The sequence below is a fragment of the Ambystoma mexicanum genome, chromosome 12, assembly GCF_040938575.1.
Source record: "Ambystoma mexicanum isolate Mex_15411 chromosome 12, UKY_AmexF1_1, whole genome shotgun sequence".
In the NCBI taxonomy this organism is placed as follows: domain Eukaryota; kingdom Metazoa; phylum Chordata; class Amphibia; order Caudata; family Ambystomatidae; genus Ambystoma; species Ambystoma mexicanum.
The window spans coordinates 1,096,554,818-1,096,572,905 of record NC_090936.1 but is presented as its reverse complement, the minus strand read 5'-3'; the positions used below and the strand labels follow the sequence as shown (position 1 = coordinate 1,096,572,905).

At 46.6% G+C, this 18,088-nt stretch overlaps 1 protein-coding gene across 1 annotated transcript in view; it reads left to right on the top strand.

Moving 5' to 3' along the window:
- GDI2 (GDP dissociation inhibitor 2) overlaps window positions 1-18,088 on the top strand; it is a 404,570-nt gene that overhangs the window by 194,517 nt on the left and 191,965 nt on the right. The window contains exon 5 of the mRNA XM_069629650.1: window positions 7,026-7,224. Within this exon, the coding sequence (XP_069485751.1) occupies window positions 7,026-7,224 (199 nt within the window). The remainder of the gene's footprint in view (window positions 1-7,025; window positions 7,225-18,088) is intronic.

The following is an 18,088-nucleotide window of genomic DNA, read 5'->3' as shown; positions in this document are numbered from 1 at the left end:
GGAACCAAATATTGTATATGTGTCATGTTACTCAGTACAAAGCAACAAGATAAAGAGTGTAATTAAGAAGAACTGGAGTACATTGACCAATGATATGCGAGTTGAACACTTATTCAGGGAATTACCAACCTTCGCGTATAAGAGGAGTGCAAACTTGAGAGATAGATTGGTAAAAACAAGACCTGAAAAGAGAGCAATGGATATATTGAGAAGAAGAACTTATCCCTGCTTGCATTGCAGTAACTGTAACTTCATAATAAAAGGGGATACAGTTGATCACCTTCGTACAGGTGAAAAAATAAAACTTAAGGGATACGCAACATGTGACACTTCGAATATAGTATACAGTATTAAGTGCCCGTGTGGAATCTACTATGTTGGACAATCTAAGAGACCAGGAAAGTTGAGATGGAACGAACATAGATCGTGTATTCGAAATAACAATCCGAATTCGGCAGTAGCCAGACATTGGAATATAATGAAGCATAACATCAACCAGATGAGGATTCAAGTCTTGGAGACTATTAGACAGAATAATGCACATGAGGATCTGGGAAGAAGATTGAATCAACGAGAATCGTTTTGGATTGACCGGCTTGACTCCCTGAGACCAGGGGGCATTAATGAGGAGTTGAATTTTATGTGTTTTCTATGATGAAAAATATGTGTGAAAAGTATAGAAGAATCGTGACTGACAAAATGGTGGAATTTATGCCTTGTGGAACTTAAGGCAGCTTAACACTACTTATTAAGGGTGTAAGTTGTAATAATGTGTCTAATGTTGGAGTTCACAGTACGTCCCGCAGGGTTTTTTTTCCCTGTGGGACTTAAGGCAGCTAATCGCTGCCTAACAGTGAACTCAATCTTATTGGTAAGTACATATTGATCCTAGGGATAGTCATATGTATAATATTTCTGAAGTGTTGTAAAGACACATTTACGCATGCGCGGAGGAGATCAGTGAAACACATTACGGCATCACGCATAGTAATGCGCATGCGCAGGAATGAGAAGTGTTGATAAATGTTGTTACGAGTGGCGGCAGCTCTTTTTGAATAGCTGTCGCGTACGGAGAGCAGTAGAGGAGAGTAGAGGTAAGCATAGCGGAAGAGGAGGTTGAGTGGGAATACTGAAGGAGGGGGACCACAGAAAGTTAGACATATATGTATAAATATCTGTTTCAGATGATACGCGCTAGATAAGGATACTGGCAACAGAGGTAAACATACACTCTGGGGACGAAAAACCAAACAGGTAGAAAGCGTTTGGTATATTATGATACTATATTGTGAAATGAAGTTTAACATTGATCTATAATGGATGTTTTCGTATATTTTTTTGACTTGTTATATTGATGTGAACGCCATGATGGAACACAACTTTAACCTGGTATGTGCATGCATTTACTTTACGATTTCACGTTTGGGTGAACCAATGGGTCATGGTGTTGTGAATATCATTGATTGATAACAAAAAGTGTTGATAGCCCTGATGATGGACGGATGTCCGAAATGCATTGGCAATAATTTTGAAACACTGATTGGTTAGGAATAAATAAACAATTGAAATATTGGAAATATTATAACAAAAATGGTGGATTACTTAACAAAGAAATATAAATTACTAATGAAAATGAATTGAAACCCGTCGAGGGGAGAAAGAGCGAGCTCACCCAGGGTTGGAAGTTATTGAGCCCTATTGTAAAGCTACGCCACATTGCCACCCTTAACACTTGCTCTGCTGTTAAACAGTCAACTGATATCTGCAACCTCCTTGAACTCGTGGATCTTGATGTGCTCGCCATCACTGAAACATGGTTCTAAAACAGCTCTGTCACAAGCTCTGACACTCTCCTCCCTGAAATCCTCTCTGCGCCCACACTGAAGAAGGCAGGTGATGGAGTAGCACTGATCTTCCCTGAATGGATACCTGTGTCTATTATCCCTATTCAGACATACTCCTCTTTCGAGTGCCTAGTCTGCAGGCTCTCTCTCTCTCCTAAATTTTCTCTCAACGTGGCCACCTTATCGGCCTCCTGGACAGCTCACTCTCTTCCTCTCGGAGTGGGCCGAACTAGCCCCTTCTCTACTCTCCTTCCTCCTCCTCTCACCTCCTCCTGTTGGGTGACCTCAACATCCACCTTGACTGACTTGTCTGGACCTTTCTGACACCTATGTGACTCTCCTTCTCTATTCTACCGTCCGACTCTACTCATACCGCGGGCAACACGTTGGATGCTCTCATCTCCACTGACATCCCACTCTCTATCCCTCTCACTACCCCTCTCTCTTGGACTGACCACTCTCTTCTATCAACTCACCTGAAGCTCTCCAATGGCAGCAACTCACCTGGCACAGCCACGCGGCTTCAAAATCACCAGACCGATGAAAAAATGGACAGTGGCTGCCTTTGCATCCACCAACTCTCCTCCTCCCTTTCCTGCAGCTGACACCCACTCTGACACAGCATTCACTGCCCTTAATCACTCAATCTCCAACACTCTTCATATTCTTGCCGCTGTCATGATGGTCTGACTGAAGCCTTCCAAAAAGTGCAACTCTTGGTACGACTCCGACCTGGCTGCCCTTAAACGCAAGTGCAGGGCAGCTGAGCGAAAATGGAATGAGTCTAGTGGACTATCTGACAAACTGGCCTGCAGCCTTCTTCAAAGGCAATATCGACTCTGAATCCGCTCCAAGAAAAGAGTCTCTATTCAAGCCTGCATCTTTTTCAAAGTCTGCAAGGAGCTGGCCAATCCTGCAACAGCCTCCTGTGTCACTTGCACCCAGGACCTCTGTTCGGCCCTGGCAACACACTTCACAAAAAACCCAAGACATCCTCTCCTCCCTTCCCCCCACACCATAGCACACACCAACATATGTGCTTCCCTTGGCATCACCTCTACTTCGACTCTCTCCTCTCTCTCCCGTCACACCTGATGAGGTCACCAGACAAGTCTGGTCTATGAAGGCCTCATCCACACAAGTTGACCCTTGCCCCTCCAAAACCTTCATGGACAACATTGACTCCCTCGCACCAGCCTTGGCTGCCCTTTGCAACCTCTTCTTTTCCACTGGAGTTTTTCCAACTGCTCTCAAACACACCTTTGTACACCCTCTTCTCAAGAAAACCTCTGCTGACCCTTCCATTCTGTCAATCTACTGCCCAGTCTCGTTCATTCCTTTACTTGGCAAACCCGTGGAGAAGCTGGTATATCTCAGCTAAACCTCCACATGGAATCAATCCTTCAGTTGTTTCCACGACCATCAGTTTGGCTTTAGAGCATCCAGAGGCACGGAAACTGCTCTTCTGAACACCCGTGAAGACCTGCTCTCAAATCAAGACACCAACACTCCCTCTTTCCTCATTCTCCTTTAACTCTCCTCCGCCTTTGACACGGTTAACCACAACATCCAGATCTCACGGCTTCGTGACACCTTGGGAATCGCAGGTCAGGCTCTGGCTTGGTTGCCTCTCTTCTCTCCAACCGCCCATCCCAGGTCGAACTTGGTGCTTCTCTCAACTATCACCCTCGCACACTGTGGCGTTCCCCAGGGTTCTAACCTATCCTGGTTCTTGAATGTCTACATGGTTGCTCTGGCATGTGCGATTGCCACTTTCACCTCTAATTTCCAGTGTTATGCGGATGACACGCAAATATCCTTCAGGCTACCCTCAGCCTCCGCTGCCACCTCCTCCTCTGCCTCACTCATACCTGACTGACTGTCCGCTATTCAGTCATGGTGTGCTGCAAACCACCTTTGTCTCAATGCCAGTGAAACTGAGATTGTTTGCATTGGGACACCGGCTTCTGCTTTCTCCTTCTCACTCTGGCCGGCCTCCCTTGGCCCAGCGCCTAACCCCACCTGTGAGGCCAAAAACCTGGGGTCATCTTCGACTCTGCTCCTTCTCCTCTCACATTTCTGATATTTCAAAAAAGTTTAACCATCAACTACACCTCCTTAGAGGCACTCTACCTTTGCTCACTTTCCCTCAGCGGCTCACTGTCTCCAGAGCCCTAGTTATCTCCAGGCTAGACTACTGCAACAGCCTCTTCCTCAACCTCCCTGCTTCCGCCCTCTGCAACTCATCCAGCACAGAACCGCAAGACTGATCCTTGGCCTCAAGCCCAGGGATCGCATCTCTCCAGCGCTGAAATCCCTTCACTGGCTCCCTGTGGCTGCAAGGATCAAGTTCAAGACATCTACATTGTCCACAAGGCTTTCTGGGGCCTGGGACCTACTTGCCTTCGTTGCCTTCATAAATACTGTCCCACTCAAACCCTCTGCTCATCTATCTCCAACCTTCTGCGATTGAGCCGGTTCTCCAAGCAGAGATTTGGAGGGAGATCCCTTTCATCAGCAGGTGCCTCCCTCTGGAACAGCCTCCCTGCCACCCTCCATCTTTAGCCTGAAATTCTCAAGTTCCAGAAACTCCTCAATACCTTCTTCTTCTCTTCCTTCTCTCACCCTACCCTGCTAACCTAGCTCTATGCTCTTCCTTCTCTCCCCCCCCCCTTCCACACAGCGTATTGACTGGCCGCTTGGTGTACCTCAGAGTCTCACAGGTCCCAGCCATCCCTGCCAGTCCTTCTGAACTTGCCTCAAGGCCCTGCACCCCACTGCACTTGTAATAAAACCTAGAGAGCTTCTCTCCGCACTTCACATGTTGCTTCTGGTCTCGAGAGCATAGCTTAGGGGCAACGTGCCCGTCTTGGAAGCAAGACGACACGGAGCAACACAGGTTCGATCCCGGGTCCGGGCTTAGAAACCTCTGGGTATTAAGCATGTTATAAATAACCTATCCTATCTACTGACTGGGCGCACTTGGTCCCCTCCCCTGCCCTGCCCTTCCCTTACCCTCCCGCACTTGCACGTTCTGTATACAGCCCTGCCTGAAGATCGTTCTGTCTGTTCTCCCATGTCTTCACCCCTTAATGTGCACTTGAAAAAAAAACGCACAATCGTCAGCAGTCCTATTTGCTATATCTAAACTGTTAAATGTATCATATTCACCAGCCAGTGCAGACCGTTATCGTCTCAGAAATTCAAGGGCTCTGAGCGACTGTTGTTCCCCCCCCCCTCCCGTGTTCCTTCCCTCCTTGAGCGCTTTGAAACACTTGCATGTGTATGGGTGCTATATAAATAAACATTACCATACCATACCATCCTCCCTAACCTTCTGTGCTCAGGCCATAAATATGAACCATACAATGCTTCAGAAGGAAACCTAGCAAACCTCCACTTCTACATCTAACAGACCTGAGCAGAGCATGGCTGGTAACCATCTATTTTGGACCAATGTACTCCAAATTAGGTCTTCACCATCGGTATCCGGATTCCAGTCAGGCAACCTAAAAACGCAAAGATTGCATAATAACTCAATATTACCATCTTTGTGCACATCCGATTCTGTAAGTGCACCTAACCATTGGCCTATCATTAGTCTCCTGCATCTCAGCAGGTTTCACTCTTTTCTCTCTCAAGCTCTGCTTGTAAATCCCATCAGTCATGTCTGATGACAATCGGCTGCCCCTTGTTCTCACTTTGTCCAGTACTTTCAGGCAGGAATCCAATTCCAGGATATTCTGCACAGTACTCCCCCCTTAAATTCTTAAACAACTTCTACCTAGGTCACCTGATGTAATTCCTTATTTCTTGCCCTACCCGTAAAAATCCCCATTCGATAATGTGTGCAAGAGGGAGGACTTGCATTTGTTTTTTACACAGCTACCTCTAACCATTCCAACTACATCCGCCTTTAGTGGCTTCGACAGAATTCATTCCAAATACCTATAGATCTTGGGGCCAGATTGTTTGCCACCATATCTATTCCCTTCTGCCTTGAACTTCATCTGCTGACATTTTAAAGAGCCTAGGCACCCCTTTGGTCCCCCTGGAGGGGGAGGGGCGCAACCCCTAGGTAGGGGGAGGGCCAGGAAACGATAGGTTTAATCAATGCCCCGAGGGGTCGTTATGAAAGTTTGAATACCACTGCACGAAAGGCTCTGCCGATTCAGAATTTGCTGGAGCGCCAACCCATGACTGATGTGAAAAAAAAGAGAAATGGATAGAATAACGCACTCCAACCTGCTGTGCAAATTATGGGAATTTTTAGATGCATACACTTGGCAGTTTAATGTGCTCTTGAAAAGTCATTGGAATGGAGGTGGCACACCCTCCATGTGAGGTGATAAAATTGGGAATTCCCATTATTGTAAAAGCAAAGTGTGTAACCTTTACATTGATCAGTTGCCCAGTATCTTTAGTGCTGGGCACGTAGTAGTTGTAGTAGAACTAGTAGTGGTTGTTTGAGGGGAGGATTGTGTTGACAGAAAAAGGCATGGATGATGGTCTCACAAAACTGCATAATACCCTCAGTTTACTCACCTGACAGCCTTTCATTGTCTAATGCCTGGAAGGAAGCTTATGGAGGTAAAACCATTTGATCTTGCTCGACAAACTGTCACCCCAAGGGCGTTGGGCGGGATAGTGGTGCAAATGGGGGGCTTGCTCGAATTCCTATAGAAATGTATATGCCCTTTATATGCCACCTGACATTTTTGGGAGCCTGCAGAGCTTGGTGGGGGGAGAACACCAAAGGAATATTCCTTATTACGACCCTACTTCACAGATAAAGTGGAAAATCCCCACCCAGTTGAGCATGGGTTCAGAGTGATAGTGTTCATTAGGTGGATTAAAGAGCTTTTGTACATCACAGGGCCTTCAATTTTAATTACATTGATAATTCATTTTGTTATAAAACATTTAAGTTGCTTTGTATGATACTTTTTTGTACTGTCACGAGAGGCCAGATGCTAGAAAGTATTTGGTAAACTTGAAACCTTTCCATGTATCACAACCACAGTTCATAGTTTTTGATGAGTGGGAGGAGGAGGAGTTTGATTGGCCCCTTTCATAGATTAGTTTAGCCTGTTGAATGTGAATAGATGGTAAGTAATAAAGATTGTTTTTGTTGGAATATGTTTTTCTGACCTGCTTTTTACTTACTTGGTTTTCTTTTAGGCTTAATGGGCCTGTTTGAAAAGCGACGGTTTAGGAAGTTTTTAGTCTACGTTGCCAACTTCGATGAGAAGGACTCTAAGACTCTTGATGGTGTGGATCCAAATACAACCACCATGAGGGATATATACAAGAAGTTTGATTTGGGCCAGGATGTGATTGATTTCACAGGACATGCTCTGGCTCTCTACAGGACAGATGAGTGAGTAAATATTAATTTTTCTGAAGAATTCTAAAAGGCATATGTGACCCAATAGTCTTCAAAAGTAGAAAACGTGTAATCGATGCAATGGCACTCTGCATTAAATAATCCCAGAGTTTCATTGTGTACAGGATTACGTTTTAGCAGGCACTTCAATGGCCAATGTTTGTTTGGAGGAATTTTAAGACTAGTTAACTGCATGGCCACATAGTTGACTATGGCAAGTAGATTGTTGGTCACAGGCACTTAATTGATTGCATGGTATGCACAGCTTGACCAGATATTGTCTGTTTGACATTTTGTCAGCTCTTCAGTCTCTAATAATCCTGGAAGCTTTAAAATCGAAATTTTGCAAAGCCAAGATTCACACATCACCTATTCTTTTTGCTCTTAGGTTCTCTACTAACACATGCTTGTTTTTCTTAAAGGTTTAACACCAATTCCTTTTTTAACATATATGGACGACAAATGACCCTAAGCTTTTGAGAGTTTGCAACCTTACATCTCATGCCCGATTTGCTTCAATAAAGTTGACATCCTATTGAGGCTTTAGGTACTGTGTTAAGCTTTTAGCCAATACTTTTAGAATTGAAGATTTTTATAACTTTCAGATTTACTTTTGCCTATTTGTGCTACTTACTTGGATTTAAATATCCTGTTCGGTTGACTACTGAATACAATACAGATTGCAAGCAAACATTATGTTTGATTTTTTTTTTTCTTTTTAAAAAAGCACTCTGCAAAGGAACTAGTTTGTTTAGGTATTGCTTGCAAACCATGCGCGATAGCGCCGGCGCGACTGTCAAGCCAGTCAGTGGTGGTGTACCGGCCCGCTCCTTTACTTTCACATTTCTGAGGCTTGGGCGGTAAGCTATTGCTTATACTTGGAATAGTGCCCATAGCACTGTATTGACTGCTGCTGCCCAGGACTATGAAAGTCTTATTCCTGTGAAACGCTGCTGGTGTTAAAAAAATACAACGTGCAGCACGTTATCCTTGCGGTCTCTAAATAAAATACATTTTAATTTTATTGGTGTAGAGAAGCCGACAATGAATATAGATACTACCACAGTCCTTCCACAGTCCTTCGTTATCTTTTGTTCTCATTAATGCCAGGTCCACTATTAAGAACGCAGTCGCCATTAGTGATCTCATCCGCATTAATGACCTGGATATATTTAACACTGAATCATGGTTTACCTCCTGTTGGGGAAATTCTCAAAAATGTGTTAATTCCCTCCACCTTAGAGACACCCAGCAACTTTGCTGGATTTTGAGGACTTGATTTTTTTAACCTAGAGTGTGTGGCCCTTTTTCCCCACTCTCTCGTATTTTAATGTGGTTTTATACACTGTTTTTCTTTTGATTATGGAGTCTGACCAACTCCATAGGCATCATATTTTACAATTGTGTCACAAAGCACCTTAAGTGCAGTGCCACAGGGAAGTCTTCCAGATTTCCCAAGGTTTAAATACCTTCTCTGGGATCAACTGCTGTTTCCCATAGCAGTAAAGTGAAATTGACTTAGTATTGTAACTTTCTAGACCCAGCACACACTATCTTACAATAGCGTGCTGGAAGGGTTACCTTGTATCCCCTTTGTCTAGCTTCTTATGTAGCATATTATGTTACCCTTTCCTGAATTGACAGGTTGGTGGCAGTGGTTTTGTTTTGAACTACATTGTTTTGCATTTACCACGACCGTTCGCGGCTCCGGTAAAGTAACCGCAGGAGCCATCTTTTTCAAAATGGCATACAGCCATCTTTGCTAAAATGGTGCCCGGTCTTCTTTTTTCACCAGGTCTTTGTGGGAAGGTCCTTCTAGAGTTTCTCTGCACGCCAAACCTGGTTTGTTGTCTTTGTTCATTCGCCTTTGGCGGGCTTCAGGAGTGAAACCCACCTCTGGCTCCAGTGTTTCTGGGGAAGGCAGGAAGTGAGGGAGGTGCCCAAAACTCCCTGTATTGGGTCTCCGATACTCTGTGCTGATTGGCTGGCTGACTGTCCGGCAAGGACAGCCAGCCTGCTGGGTGAGTGACAGCTATGCTGGAATGAATGGGAGGGAACTGAATAAAAGGCGAGTCTTTTGACTTGGAAGGCAGAGTCCACAACTGGACAAGGGAACCGAAGAAGAGCTTGAAGAGCCCTGCTGCAGTGCCGAAACGCCAAGTTTGCATCGACAGCGAAGCCCCTGCAAGGACGACTTCTCCCTTTTGAGATGGTGGGACCAATCGACTCCAAAGTAAGCCACCTGGACCTCTATCTCGGAGCTGGTTGATTTTCTTCAGAGTTGCTGCAGGAAACCGAATAGCCAGGGAGAGGAACACCAGATTGTGTGCATTACGTTTTAGCTGGCCTAAAGTTTTTGGAAGATCCTCCGGACTCGCAAGAAGCAGGACTGACCGAGCCTAACCAATCCCCCCCCGACCACCCCCCCCCAAGCTGAGTGCTGGACTGCCAGAAGCCACGCAAGTCCACCTTGACAGCCAGCAACCATGCTTGTTGCTATTTGCTGTACCTCAAGGAGCTGAAACGCGAAACGGCCACGAAAAGTGAAGTTTGCCGGTTGCCAGTTTTGACAGTCCAGTGCAGTGCAGGAGTCGACCACCCCCCCCCCCCCCAAACGTCCTACCTCTTGTCCCACAACTGAGGCCCAGGAACAGTGAGAACTGCAGAGCTGCACAACAGAGATCATCAGCTGCATATGTTCTTCTTTACCAAGGTACTATAGAGTAAGTCTAAGAACTTACCTATTACTGTAGAAGTGCTTGAAACTTTCACAAGTCTAATCAGTTTATGTCCCTACATTTGATTCTTCTTTTCATCAGACTCCTAAGAACTTGTGCAAAGACTTTTCCAGTTACTTACCTGAAGTGCTGCATCCTATACACAAAGACTTTTGCCTTTTGACTTTGCTTAGCCTATTGAATTGAATGACTCTACTAATTGCCATCTGAAAGTATTTGGCCTGCTTATGAATATTTGTATTTTCTTGTGTTCTAATAACCTTTGCCAACTTTTTAAGAGTGTTCTGATTGCCAACAGTAAGATATTAATGTCCCCAGCACCCTTGTTACTGGTCACCTGTGGGTGTAGGTTGTGTCTGTGGGCCGTCCCAAAAGGTTCTTGTTTGATTCAGAAACTCGGTGTACAGTATTGAGGTGTATTTGTGTGTTACTAGTATATTGCTCCCTTCTGAAGAAGGCTTTAATTTTTTTTTTTTAAATATATTTTTATTTAATTTTAAATGAGAACAGTACAAAACAAACTTGTGGCATTATGTACAATAGGACAATTGACAATTAAAAAAAACACAACACTGCACTCCCCCCCCTCCCTCCCAAGAGCTTATCAACAGGGTAGTTCTGTATCGACCTGGAGTGGCCGGGTGTCATCCTCCTCCGAGGCAGTAGGTTCCCCCTGCACCCCAAACAGACCAGTAACTAACAACCTCCAGGCTACTAGGTTGCCTACATCCTCCTCCCCGCATTTACTGCATGCTTCTTGCCAGACCATGGTTTCAGCTTCCGCCCATTTTTGCAGATCCCTCCACCACATCTCTATCCTGGGTTTGTAGCGTTGCTTCCAGTTCATGGCTATCCTCCTCTTAGCGAGTATATACGCTAGGTCTCTCAGTTTCCCCAGATGTCTGGTGTTCTTCGGTCTGGGGAACCCCCCTAGGAGGCAAGCCCAGGCCGTGTCAATGCTTATCGGGACCCCTTTGTCTGCTAACTTCTGTGACACTTCTCCCCAGAAGACTTCGATTACTGGGCAGGACCAGAACATATGCGTCATGTCCGCGTCCTCCTCGTTACATTTCGGACATGCTTGTCTGCCTGTGTTCGCAAACTTAGCTATCCTTTTGGGGGTCATGTACGCTCTGTGCGTGATATATAGTTGGATTTGCTGTAATCTAGCATTTCTGGACACTTTTTTATGATATCCCATAGCCCGTTCCCACATCCCATCAGTCATCTGAGTCCCTACCTCCGTTTCCCAATCTAGTCTCAAATCCATCAGGTCCTTTCCCACCCGGGACATCACCACCTCATACAATCTGGAAATCTCGTGTCCGCCCTCTGATATATCATATATCGTGTCAATCAGGGCGTCCGGATCCTCTGCTAACACCGTCTCAGGCCAAGATTTTCGGATAATCTGTACCAACCTGAGATATGTAACGTGTTGGCCCCCATGTAACCCAGTCTCCTCTTTTAGGTCTGCAAAATCCTTGATGGCCCCATCTTGCCATATATCTCCTAACGTGGCCAACCCAACCGATTCCCAGTATATTCTGATCATTTTCCTAAGTTGGCTATCCCCCGCAGTCAAGGCGACCAGTGGCACTTGTGGCGAACACGGGTCCAGGCTTTCCAGTAGCCGACATGCTCTGCGCCACATTCTCCACCCAAGTAACAGCATGCCAGGGCGAACATTTAAGTCCTGTCTAGGGACCCAGATGATCTCCTTCAAATAAAACGGGCGCAATCTGTCCCAACCAACCTAGACTCGGGAGATTCCTCATCAGAGAGCCACTGTGTAACATATTGCAATTGGCTCGCTACATAATAGGCCTCAAAATGCGGTAATTTGATCCCTCCTTTATCATGAAAGTTTTGCAGCTTCCACAGTGCCACTCCGTTGCGAGTGCCGTGCCATAGGAAGTCCCTACACATACTGTCGAGTTTGGTAAAGAACCTCCTAGGTATTAAGTATGGTATGTTGTTGAAGAAATGCAACAGTCTAGGCAGGACAACCATTTTAAGCAACGCCCCCCGCCCCATCATTGCCAGCGGCAGCTTCTCCCAAAAACGCATGGACGCACGGATTTTATCCACAGCGACTGCAGTATTGTGCAGATGTTCGTTTACCACAGTATGATATATGTCTATTCCGAGGTAACGGAAGGACTTGGTTGCCCAAGGCACGGGCAATACCGGCAAGCGTTCCGTGGGGACCCTCGCATAATACCCTAGGGGGAACATGCTCGACTTGCCGGGATTAACCGCTATGCCGGACAATTCGGCATACTTCTGCATGACCTCCAAAACATACTGGAGGTTCTCCTCCGGGTATTTTAGGTACAGCAGCAAGTCATCGGCATATAGGGATATCAAGTGGCTCTCTCCTCCCACCTCGATGCCCACCAGGTCATATTGCTGTCTGAGATATACCGCTAAGGGTTCCAGGGCCAATATGTATAACATCGGGGACCAAGGACATCCCTGCCTAGTACCCCTACCAAGGCGCCACTTATCGGATATCACCGATCCCGTGCGCACCCTAGCCGTTGGCTGGCTATACAGCAGCCTCGCCCATCTGATATAGCCTGGCCTGAACCCGTATTCCCCCAGGACCGCGAACAGCCACGGCCACCTCACCGATAAATGCCTTGACTGCGTCTAAGGAAATCACTGCCATTTCCTCATCCCTTCTGTTCCCTTCTTCGATCTCCCGGTGGAGCCGCCTATGATTATGGGTTATATTCCTGCCAGGAACATAACCTGTCTGATCCGAGTGTATCAGTCTGCCGATGACCTTGCGTAGCCTGTCTGCCAGGACCGCTGTCAAGATCTTACTGTCTTGGTTCAACATCGACAGCGGTCTGTACGACCCACAGTGTTGTCTCGGCTTGTTAGGCTTGGGAAGCGGCACGATCAGCGCCTCTCGGAGCGTGTCCGGCAATCGGCCTTCCTCAAATGATTCGTTATACATCTCCAGCATAGGGGGGAGTATCTCAGCGCTATGTTTTATAGAACTCACTCGGGAGTCCATCAGTGCCCGGGGTCTTGCAAGTAGGCAGCCGTTTCACCACCTCTTCCAGTTCATCTAGCGTAATGGGACCATCTAACTCCTCCCTTTCCTCTGCACTAATTCTAGGCAATTCCATATCTTCCAGTGTATCCCTGATCTTATCCAGATTGTCTTCCTCTTTGTCCTCATACAGCGCTTTATAATAATCTAAGAAAGCAGCGTTAACCTCTTCCTGAGTGTGAGCCTCCTCCCCATTTTCCTTTTCTATCATCATGATTGGGGCCCTAGGGGTTTCCCTCTTGTAAAGCCATGCCAGTAGGCGACCAGTTTTGTCACCGCCTGCATGCTGCCTCTCCACGTATTTCCTGTAGTTGAGGCAACAAAGCCGCTCCCAAAGCTCCGGACATTGTTGCTGTAATTCAAGTACTAGGTCTGTGTCCCCCCCCCCCCGCTCTGGTACATTCACGCTCCAATTCTTTCTCCACTTTCTCTAGCTCAGCTAGAACCCCCCCTTGCAGGCCCTTTGATTTGGAAATAGCGTCGCCCCTCAATACCACCTTGAAGGCCTCCCAAAGTGTGCTAGCCGAATCTACACTGCCCGTGTTCTCCTCAAAGTACTGTATAATCGCCTCTCTAATATCCTCTCTGAAGACCGGGTCTCTAAGCGCCTCCGCCTGAAGGCGCCATGTTGGTATCCGCCCTCTTGGGCGGCCATATAGCCAGGCCATCACCAAGGGCGAATGGTCCGACAGGACCCTCGCTCTGTATTCAATCTGAGTAGTTGCTATCGCCACTTCTGGCGTGGCAAAGAGATAGTCTAGTCTCGTATGCAACTGTTGAGGGGCCGAATAATGAGAGTACTGCAATGCGGTGGGGTGTTTCAATCTCCAGACATCTTCTAGTCTAAAATCGTCTAATAGTACTCGGACCTATCTATCTTGGGGTCAAGAACACAGTTGAAGTCCCCCCCCCCCAGATAATCGGTTCCTCTGCGCACGGGCCCAGGCGTGTACATAAAGTCCTGAAGTATATAGCAGTATTCTGGTTGGGGGCATATGTATTAATAATACTCAGTCCTCTGTTCTCAATCAGTGCCCTTAATATTGCCAGCCTACCCTCCGTATCTACTTCCTCTCGTACAATTCTGAGTGGGACATGCGGGGCCACCCAGATCAGCACACCCCTGGCATAGGCCGAGTACAGGGAGCCCACCACCGTGCCATCCCATTTTTTTCTTTACAAGGTCTAGTTTATGTTGGGTCAGGTGCGTTTCTTGTAGCAGGGCAATGTCGATCTTCTGTCGTTTAAGATACAACATGACTTTATTTCTTTTCAGGTAATTATTGAGTCCGCGGACGTTCCAGGTGGCAATCTTAAGGTCTCCCATGGCAGTTATGTGTCTTCCCACCCCATTTGCAGGAACCTCCAGCAGTTCGCATGACACAGAAGGCGTCCCACTGCAGCCACTCCGCGAATAAGCTCCTTCCCCAACTAACTCCACACACAACCAAACCCCAACTCCCTCTCCCCTCCCTCACCCGCCCTCCCCCCAACATCACACACCCCAACTGTTGCCCAGCTTCAACAACAGAGCTCAGGCACCCCCACATCTAGTTCCGCAATCACCGATCAGTGCCCGGAGCCCAGTAGGGTGAGGTCGCCCTAATGGCCACCTAACCTAAACTATTGTGGGGAAAGAGTATCGCCTCATGGGGCTCCCGTTCGGTAATAATCCCAGTGTTTGCGACAAACAGTACAACCAACTGACCTTCCATACCGAAGGTTCCAAACCGACTATAATCAAGTCTCAAAGTCCATGAGTCGCGCCATCTTGCGACGCCAATTTACGCCTTCCGCAGCTCCTCCGAGTCCTTCTTGGGCCGGTCCGCCGATTCCTGGGGGCATCCCTGTGTGTCGAGCCACTCCATGGCGTCCTCTGGGGTCTCGAAAAATAAAGTTTTATGCGCCTGTATAACCTTCAGTTTTGCGGGATAAAGCAACATATATTTATAACCTGCCTCCCTCAGCCTCCGTTTCACAGTCCCAAAGTTCATGCGGCTCCGCTGCACAGCTAGAGTGTAATCCGGATACGCCGTGATGTTTGCTGCTCCTCTCTTGATCGTGCCTCCCTTTCGAAAATGTTCCAATATTTTTTCCCGATCGCGGTAGTTAAGAAATTTGGCAATGATGGGTCTAGGCGGGTTTCCGGGAGGCGGCCTCCTCGTTAAGGCTCTATGCGCTCTTTCCACTGCGAAGCCTTGGGATAAGGCCCCTCCGGGTATCTCCTGCAGTAACATGGTCTCAACAAAGTCAGTAGGGTCGCGGCCCTCCGTCCCCTCCGGTAGGCCCACAATGCGGATATTGTTGCGACGGGCTCGTCCTTCCGCCTCCTCCGCTCTACTTTCCAAGTTGCCCACCCTTTGAATTAGGGCGTGCAGTTTTGCCTTGTGGGTGGCGCAGTCCGCCGTATTCGGGCCAACTTCTTTTTCCAGGGACTCTGTGCGCTCTGCCAGAACCCTAACGTCCTGTCTCAGCAGATTGACGTCATCCTGGACCTCCCCAACTTTGAGGTCCAATGCCGTTTTTAATTCGGAGACAGCCAGTTCTAATTTCGACTCCCAAGCTGCTCTCGGGTCCGCAATCGCCGCCAGGATTTCTTGATTAGAGCTCGAAGGCGTCGCGCCACCCACGGCCGATGCATCTTTATTCTTGGTGGCGTCCGGGCCCGGAGACGTCTTGAAGTCGTCCAGCGTGGGCTGTTTCGCCTTGGGTCGCACTGCCTTACTTGACATGGTTCTGGGGATGTGCAGGTCTTTCGAATGATGAGTGGGCGCACTGCACGCTGGCCTCATTAGGTCTTCCCGCTACTCTTTTCTATTCCGTCTCGGGCCTATGTCGGCCATTTTGAGTCGCCCTTTGTCCTCAACGTCTCTCGACTTTTCTTCTCCAATCTTCGCCGCCGTAGCTACTATGTCCTCCAAAAGTTCACAGTGCATAGGTAGCACTTTCACACGCCGGCATGCGTATCGTCGGTGTTCAATAAGCAGTCACACCGCACTAATTTGCCCGGATCTGTTCAGGATCTCGGGAGCTCCGCTGAAACGCGTCCTCCTACATGGCTCTCGTAGCCATGCCCCCAGGCTTTATAATTGACTGATAAATTAATAATTGTTTATGCAAGAAACCTTGAGTGTAAGAGTTTATTTGAATACCTGTAACTGTGAATCTTTGTGTAACTCCACTACAGCTCACATTTCCACTCTTGAGATAAGCATGGCTGCTCAAAACGCTACCAAAACTGTGTAGTACAAGCTTATACCAAAGGTTGGGTTTCCTATACCTGTAGTCATAGTTGCTTGTTGTGTTCCCAGAGAGTACTGCACTCAAACTTTGCTTAACACCTCCACATCTATTTTTCATCTGTTAGTCCCTGATGCCTTTCAGAGCAAGGGGCATAATAGAGAGACATAGAAAGAAGACTGCGTGGCCATTTTGGCTAAAACCACTCTAGAGCTACATAACCCTCACTTCTTGGACTGGGACTCTTCATCCCAAATCCTGGCTTGTACATGCCATCTACCTACTAATTCATGTCATTTTATCTTGTGTTATAGACCTGGGGCGGCTGGTCTTTTTTTTGAATGCCTTGGACGCCTATCTGGGATCAGCGGCACTGTCACTCAAAATGGATTATTCTGGGAAACCTCAATATATGGTGCAATGAGCCTGGAGAAACAGACCGCCAAATTATTGATCTCACAAGCTCTGCTTATTGTCTAACCAACTAACATGCATAAGTGGTCAATGCCTGGATGCTATATTATCCAGAGGTGTACGTTTAAATCACTCAGGAAATGTAGGTCAGCTGGTCTGATCCCTTTGTGGTCTGTTTCACCATGGCTATTGATCGAGTCTTATATAAAAATAAACATGAATGAATGAAAAAGACCTTGATCATATTTCCAGTAATTAACTATGGGATTTAACTGGTACACAACCAGAGATGTGATGTGAGGATTTCTACGTCAAATAAGATACAGTCCAATTGTGATGCCATTGCTCCCTGTAAAATAGTTAGGAAATCTCCTAAAAAGAATAATCATTGGTATAATAATAATTTGAAAATTCTTATAGGAACATACCGGAAAACAGAAAAAAATGGTTTAAGACTAGGAACACCACTGACGTGAAGAAGCTAAGTCTACCTTGAGAGCATATAGGGATGAAGTTATTAACGCCAAATCCCTATGTCTTCAAGGACATTAATTTGGCTGATAACCAACCTCAAGCTCTGTTCAAAGTAATGAGGAATTTTACCAATCCCTCGTGTAGAAATTCCAGTTTGCAGCCATCCCAAAAAATGGCCATTGATTTGAATGCTTTTTTTCATGTGAAAATGGAGTGGATTACGAAGACCATAGACTCCCAATTTAGGAGCTCGCAACTCAACACAAGTGTTAATACACCATTCCCAGATAACCATCTACCTGAACCTAAATTTGATTTTTCGCCAGTCAACCTGAAAACTGTGACTAAGTTGATGGGCAATTTGAAACCTACCAACTTTTCGTATGACCCTGTACCTGCTTATCTTGCAAAACATGCATTTGCACTTGGGGTGGATTCATCCGGACTCTGGTGAATGTCTCATTAACTTAAGGATATGTACCATTATAGTTAAAAGAAATCTTACCTTACCCCTCTGCTAAAGAAAAATCAACACTGGACTATAATGTACTTTGTAATAATCGCCCTATTGCGGATCTCTTGTGGCTGACAATCCTAGAAAAGGTTGTCACTATGCAATTACCACTATGCAATTACAACACTTTCTCACTTGTCAGCCGCTTCCAGGATCATACTATTTATCAGCAACTGCAGCATAACTTCTGTAAACTCTGCCTGCAGTTTACAGAAAGGGGTGGCTGTCTGTCCAATTGGGACAGCCAGCTTCCCGCTAGGAACGGGTTCATTTCAGCCAAGGTGAAAAACAAAGGGCTGCAGAGTTTTGGACTCCTCACTCACTTCTCTCCTTGACAGACATTCTGGAGCCTTGGCTGGGAATACAAAGGATTATAACCAAAGACCAAACTTGCAGCAAGGATCTTTCCCA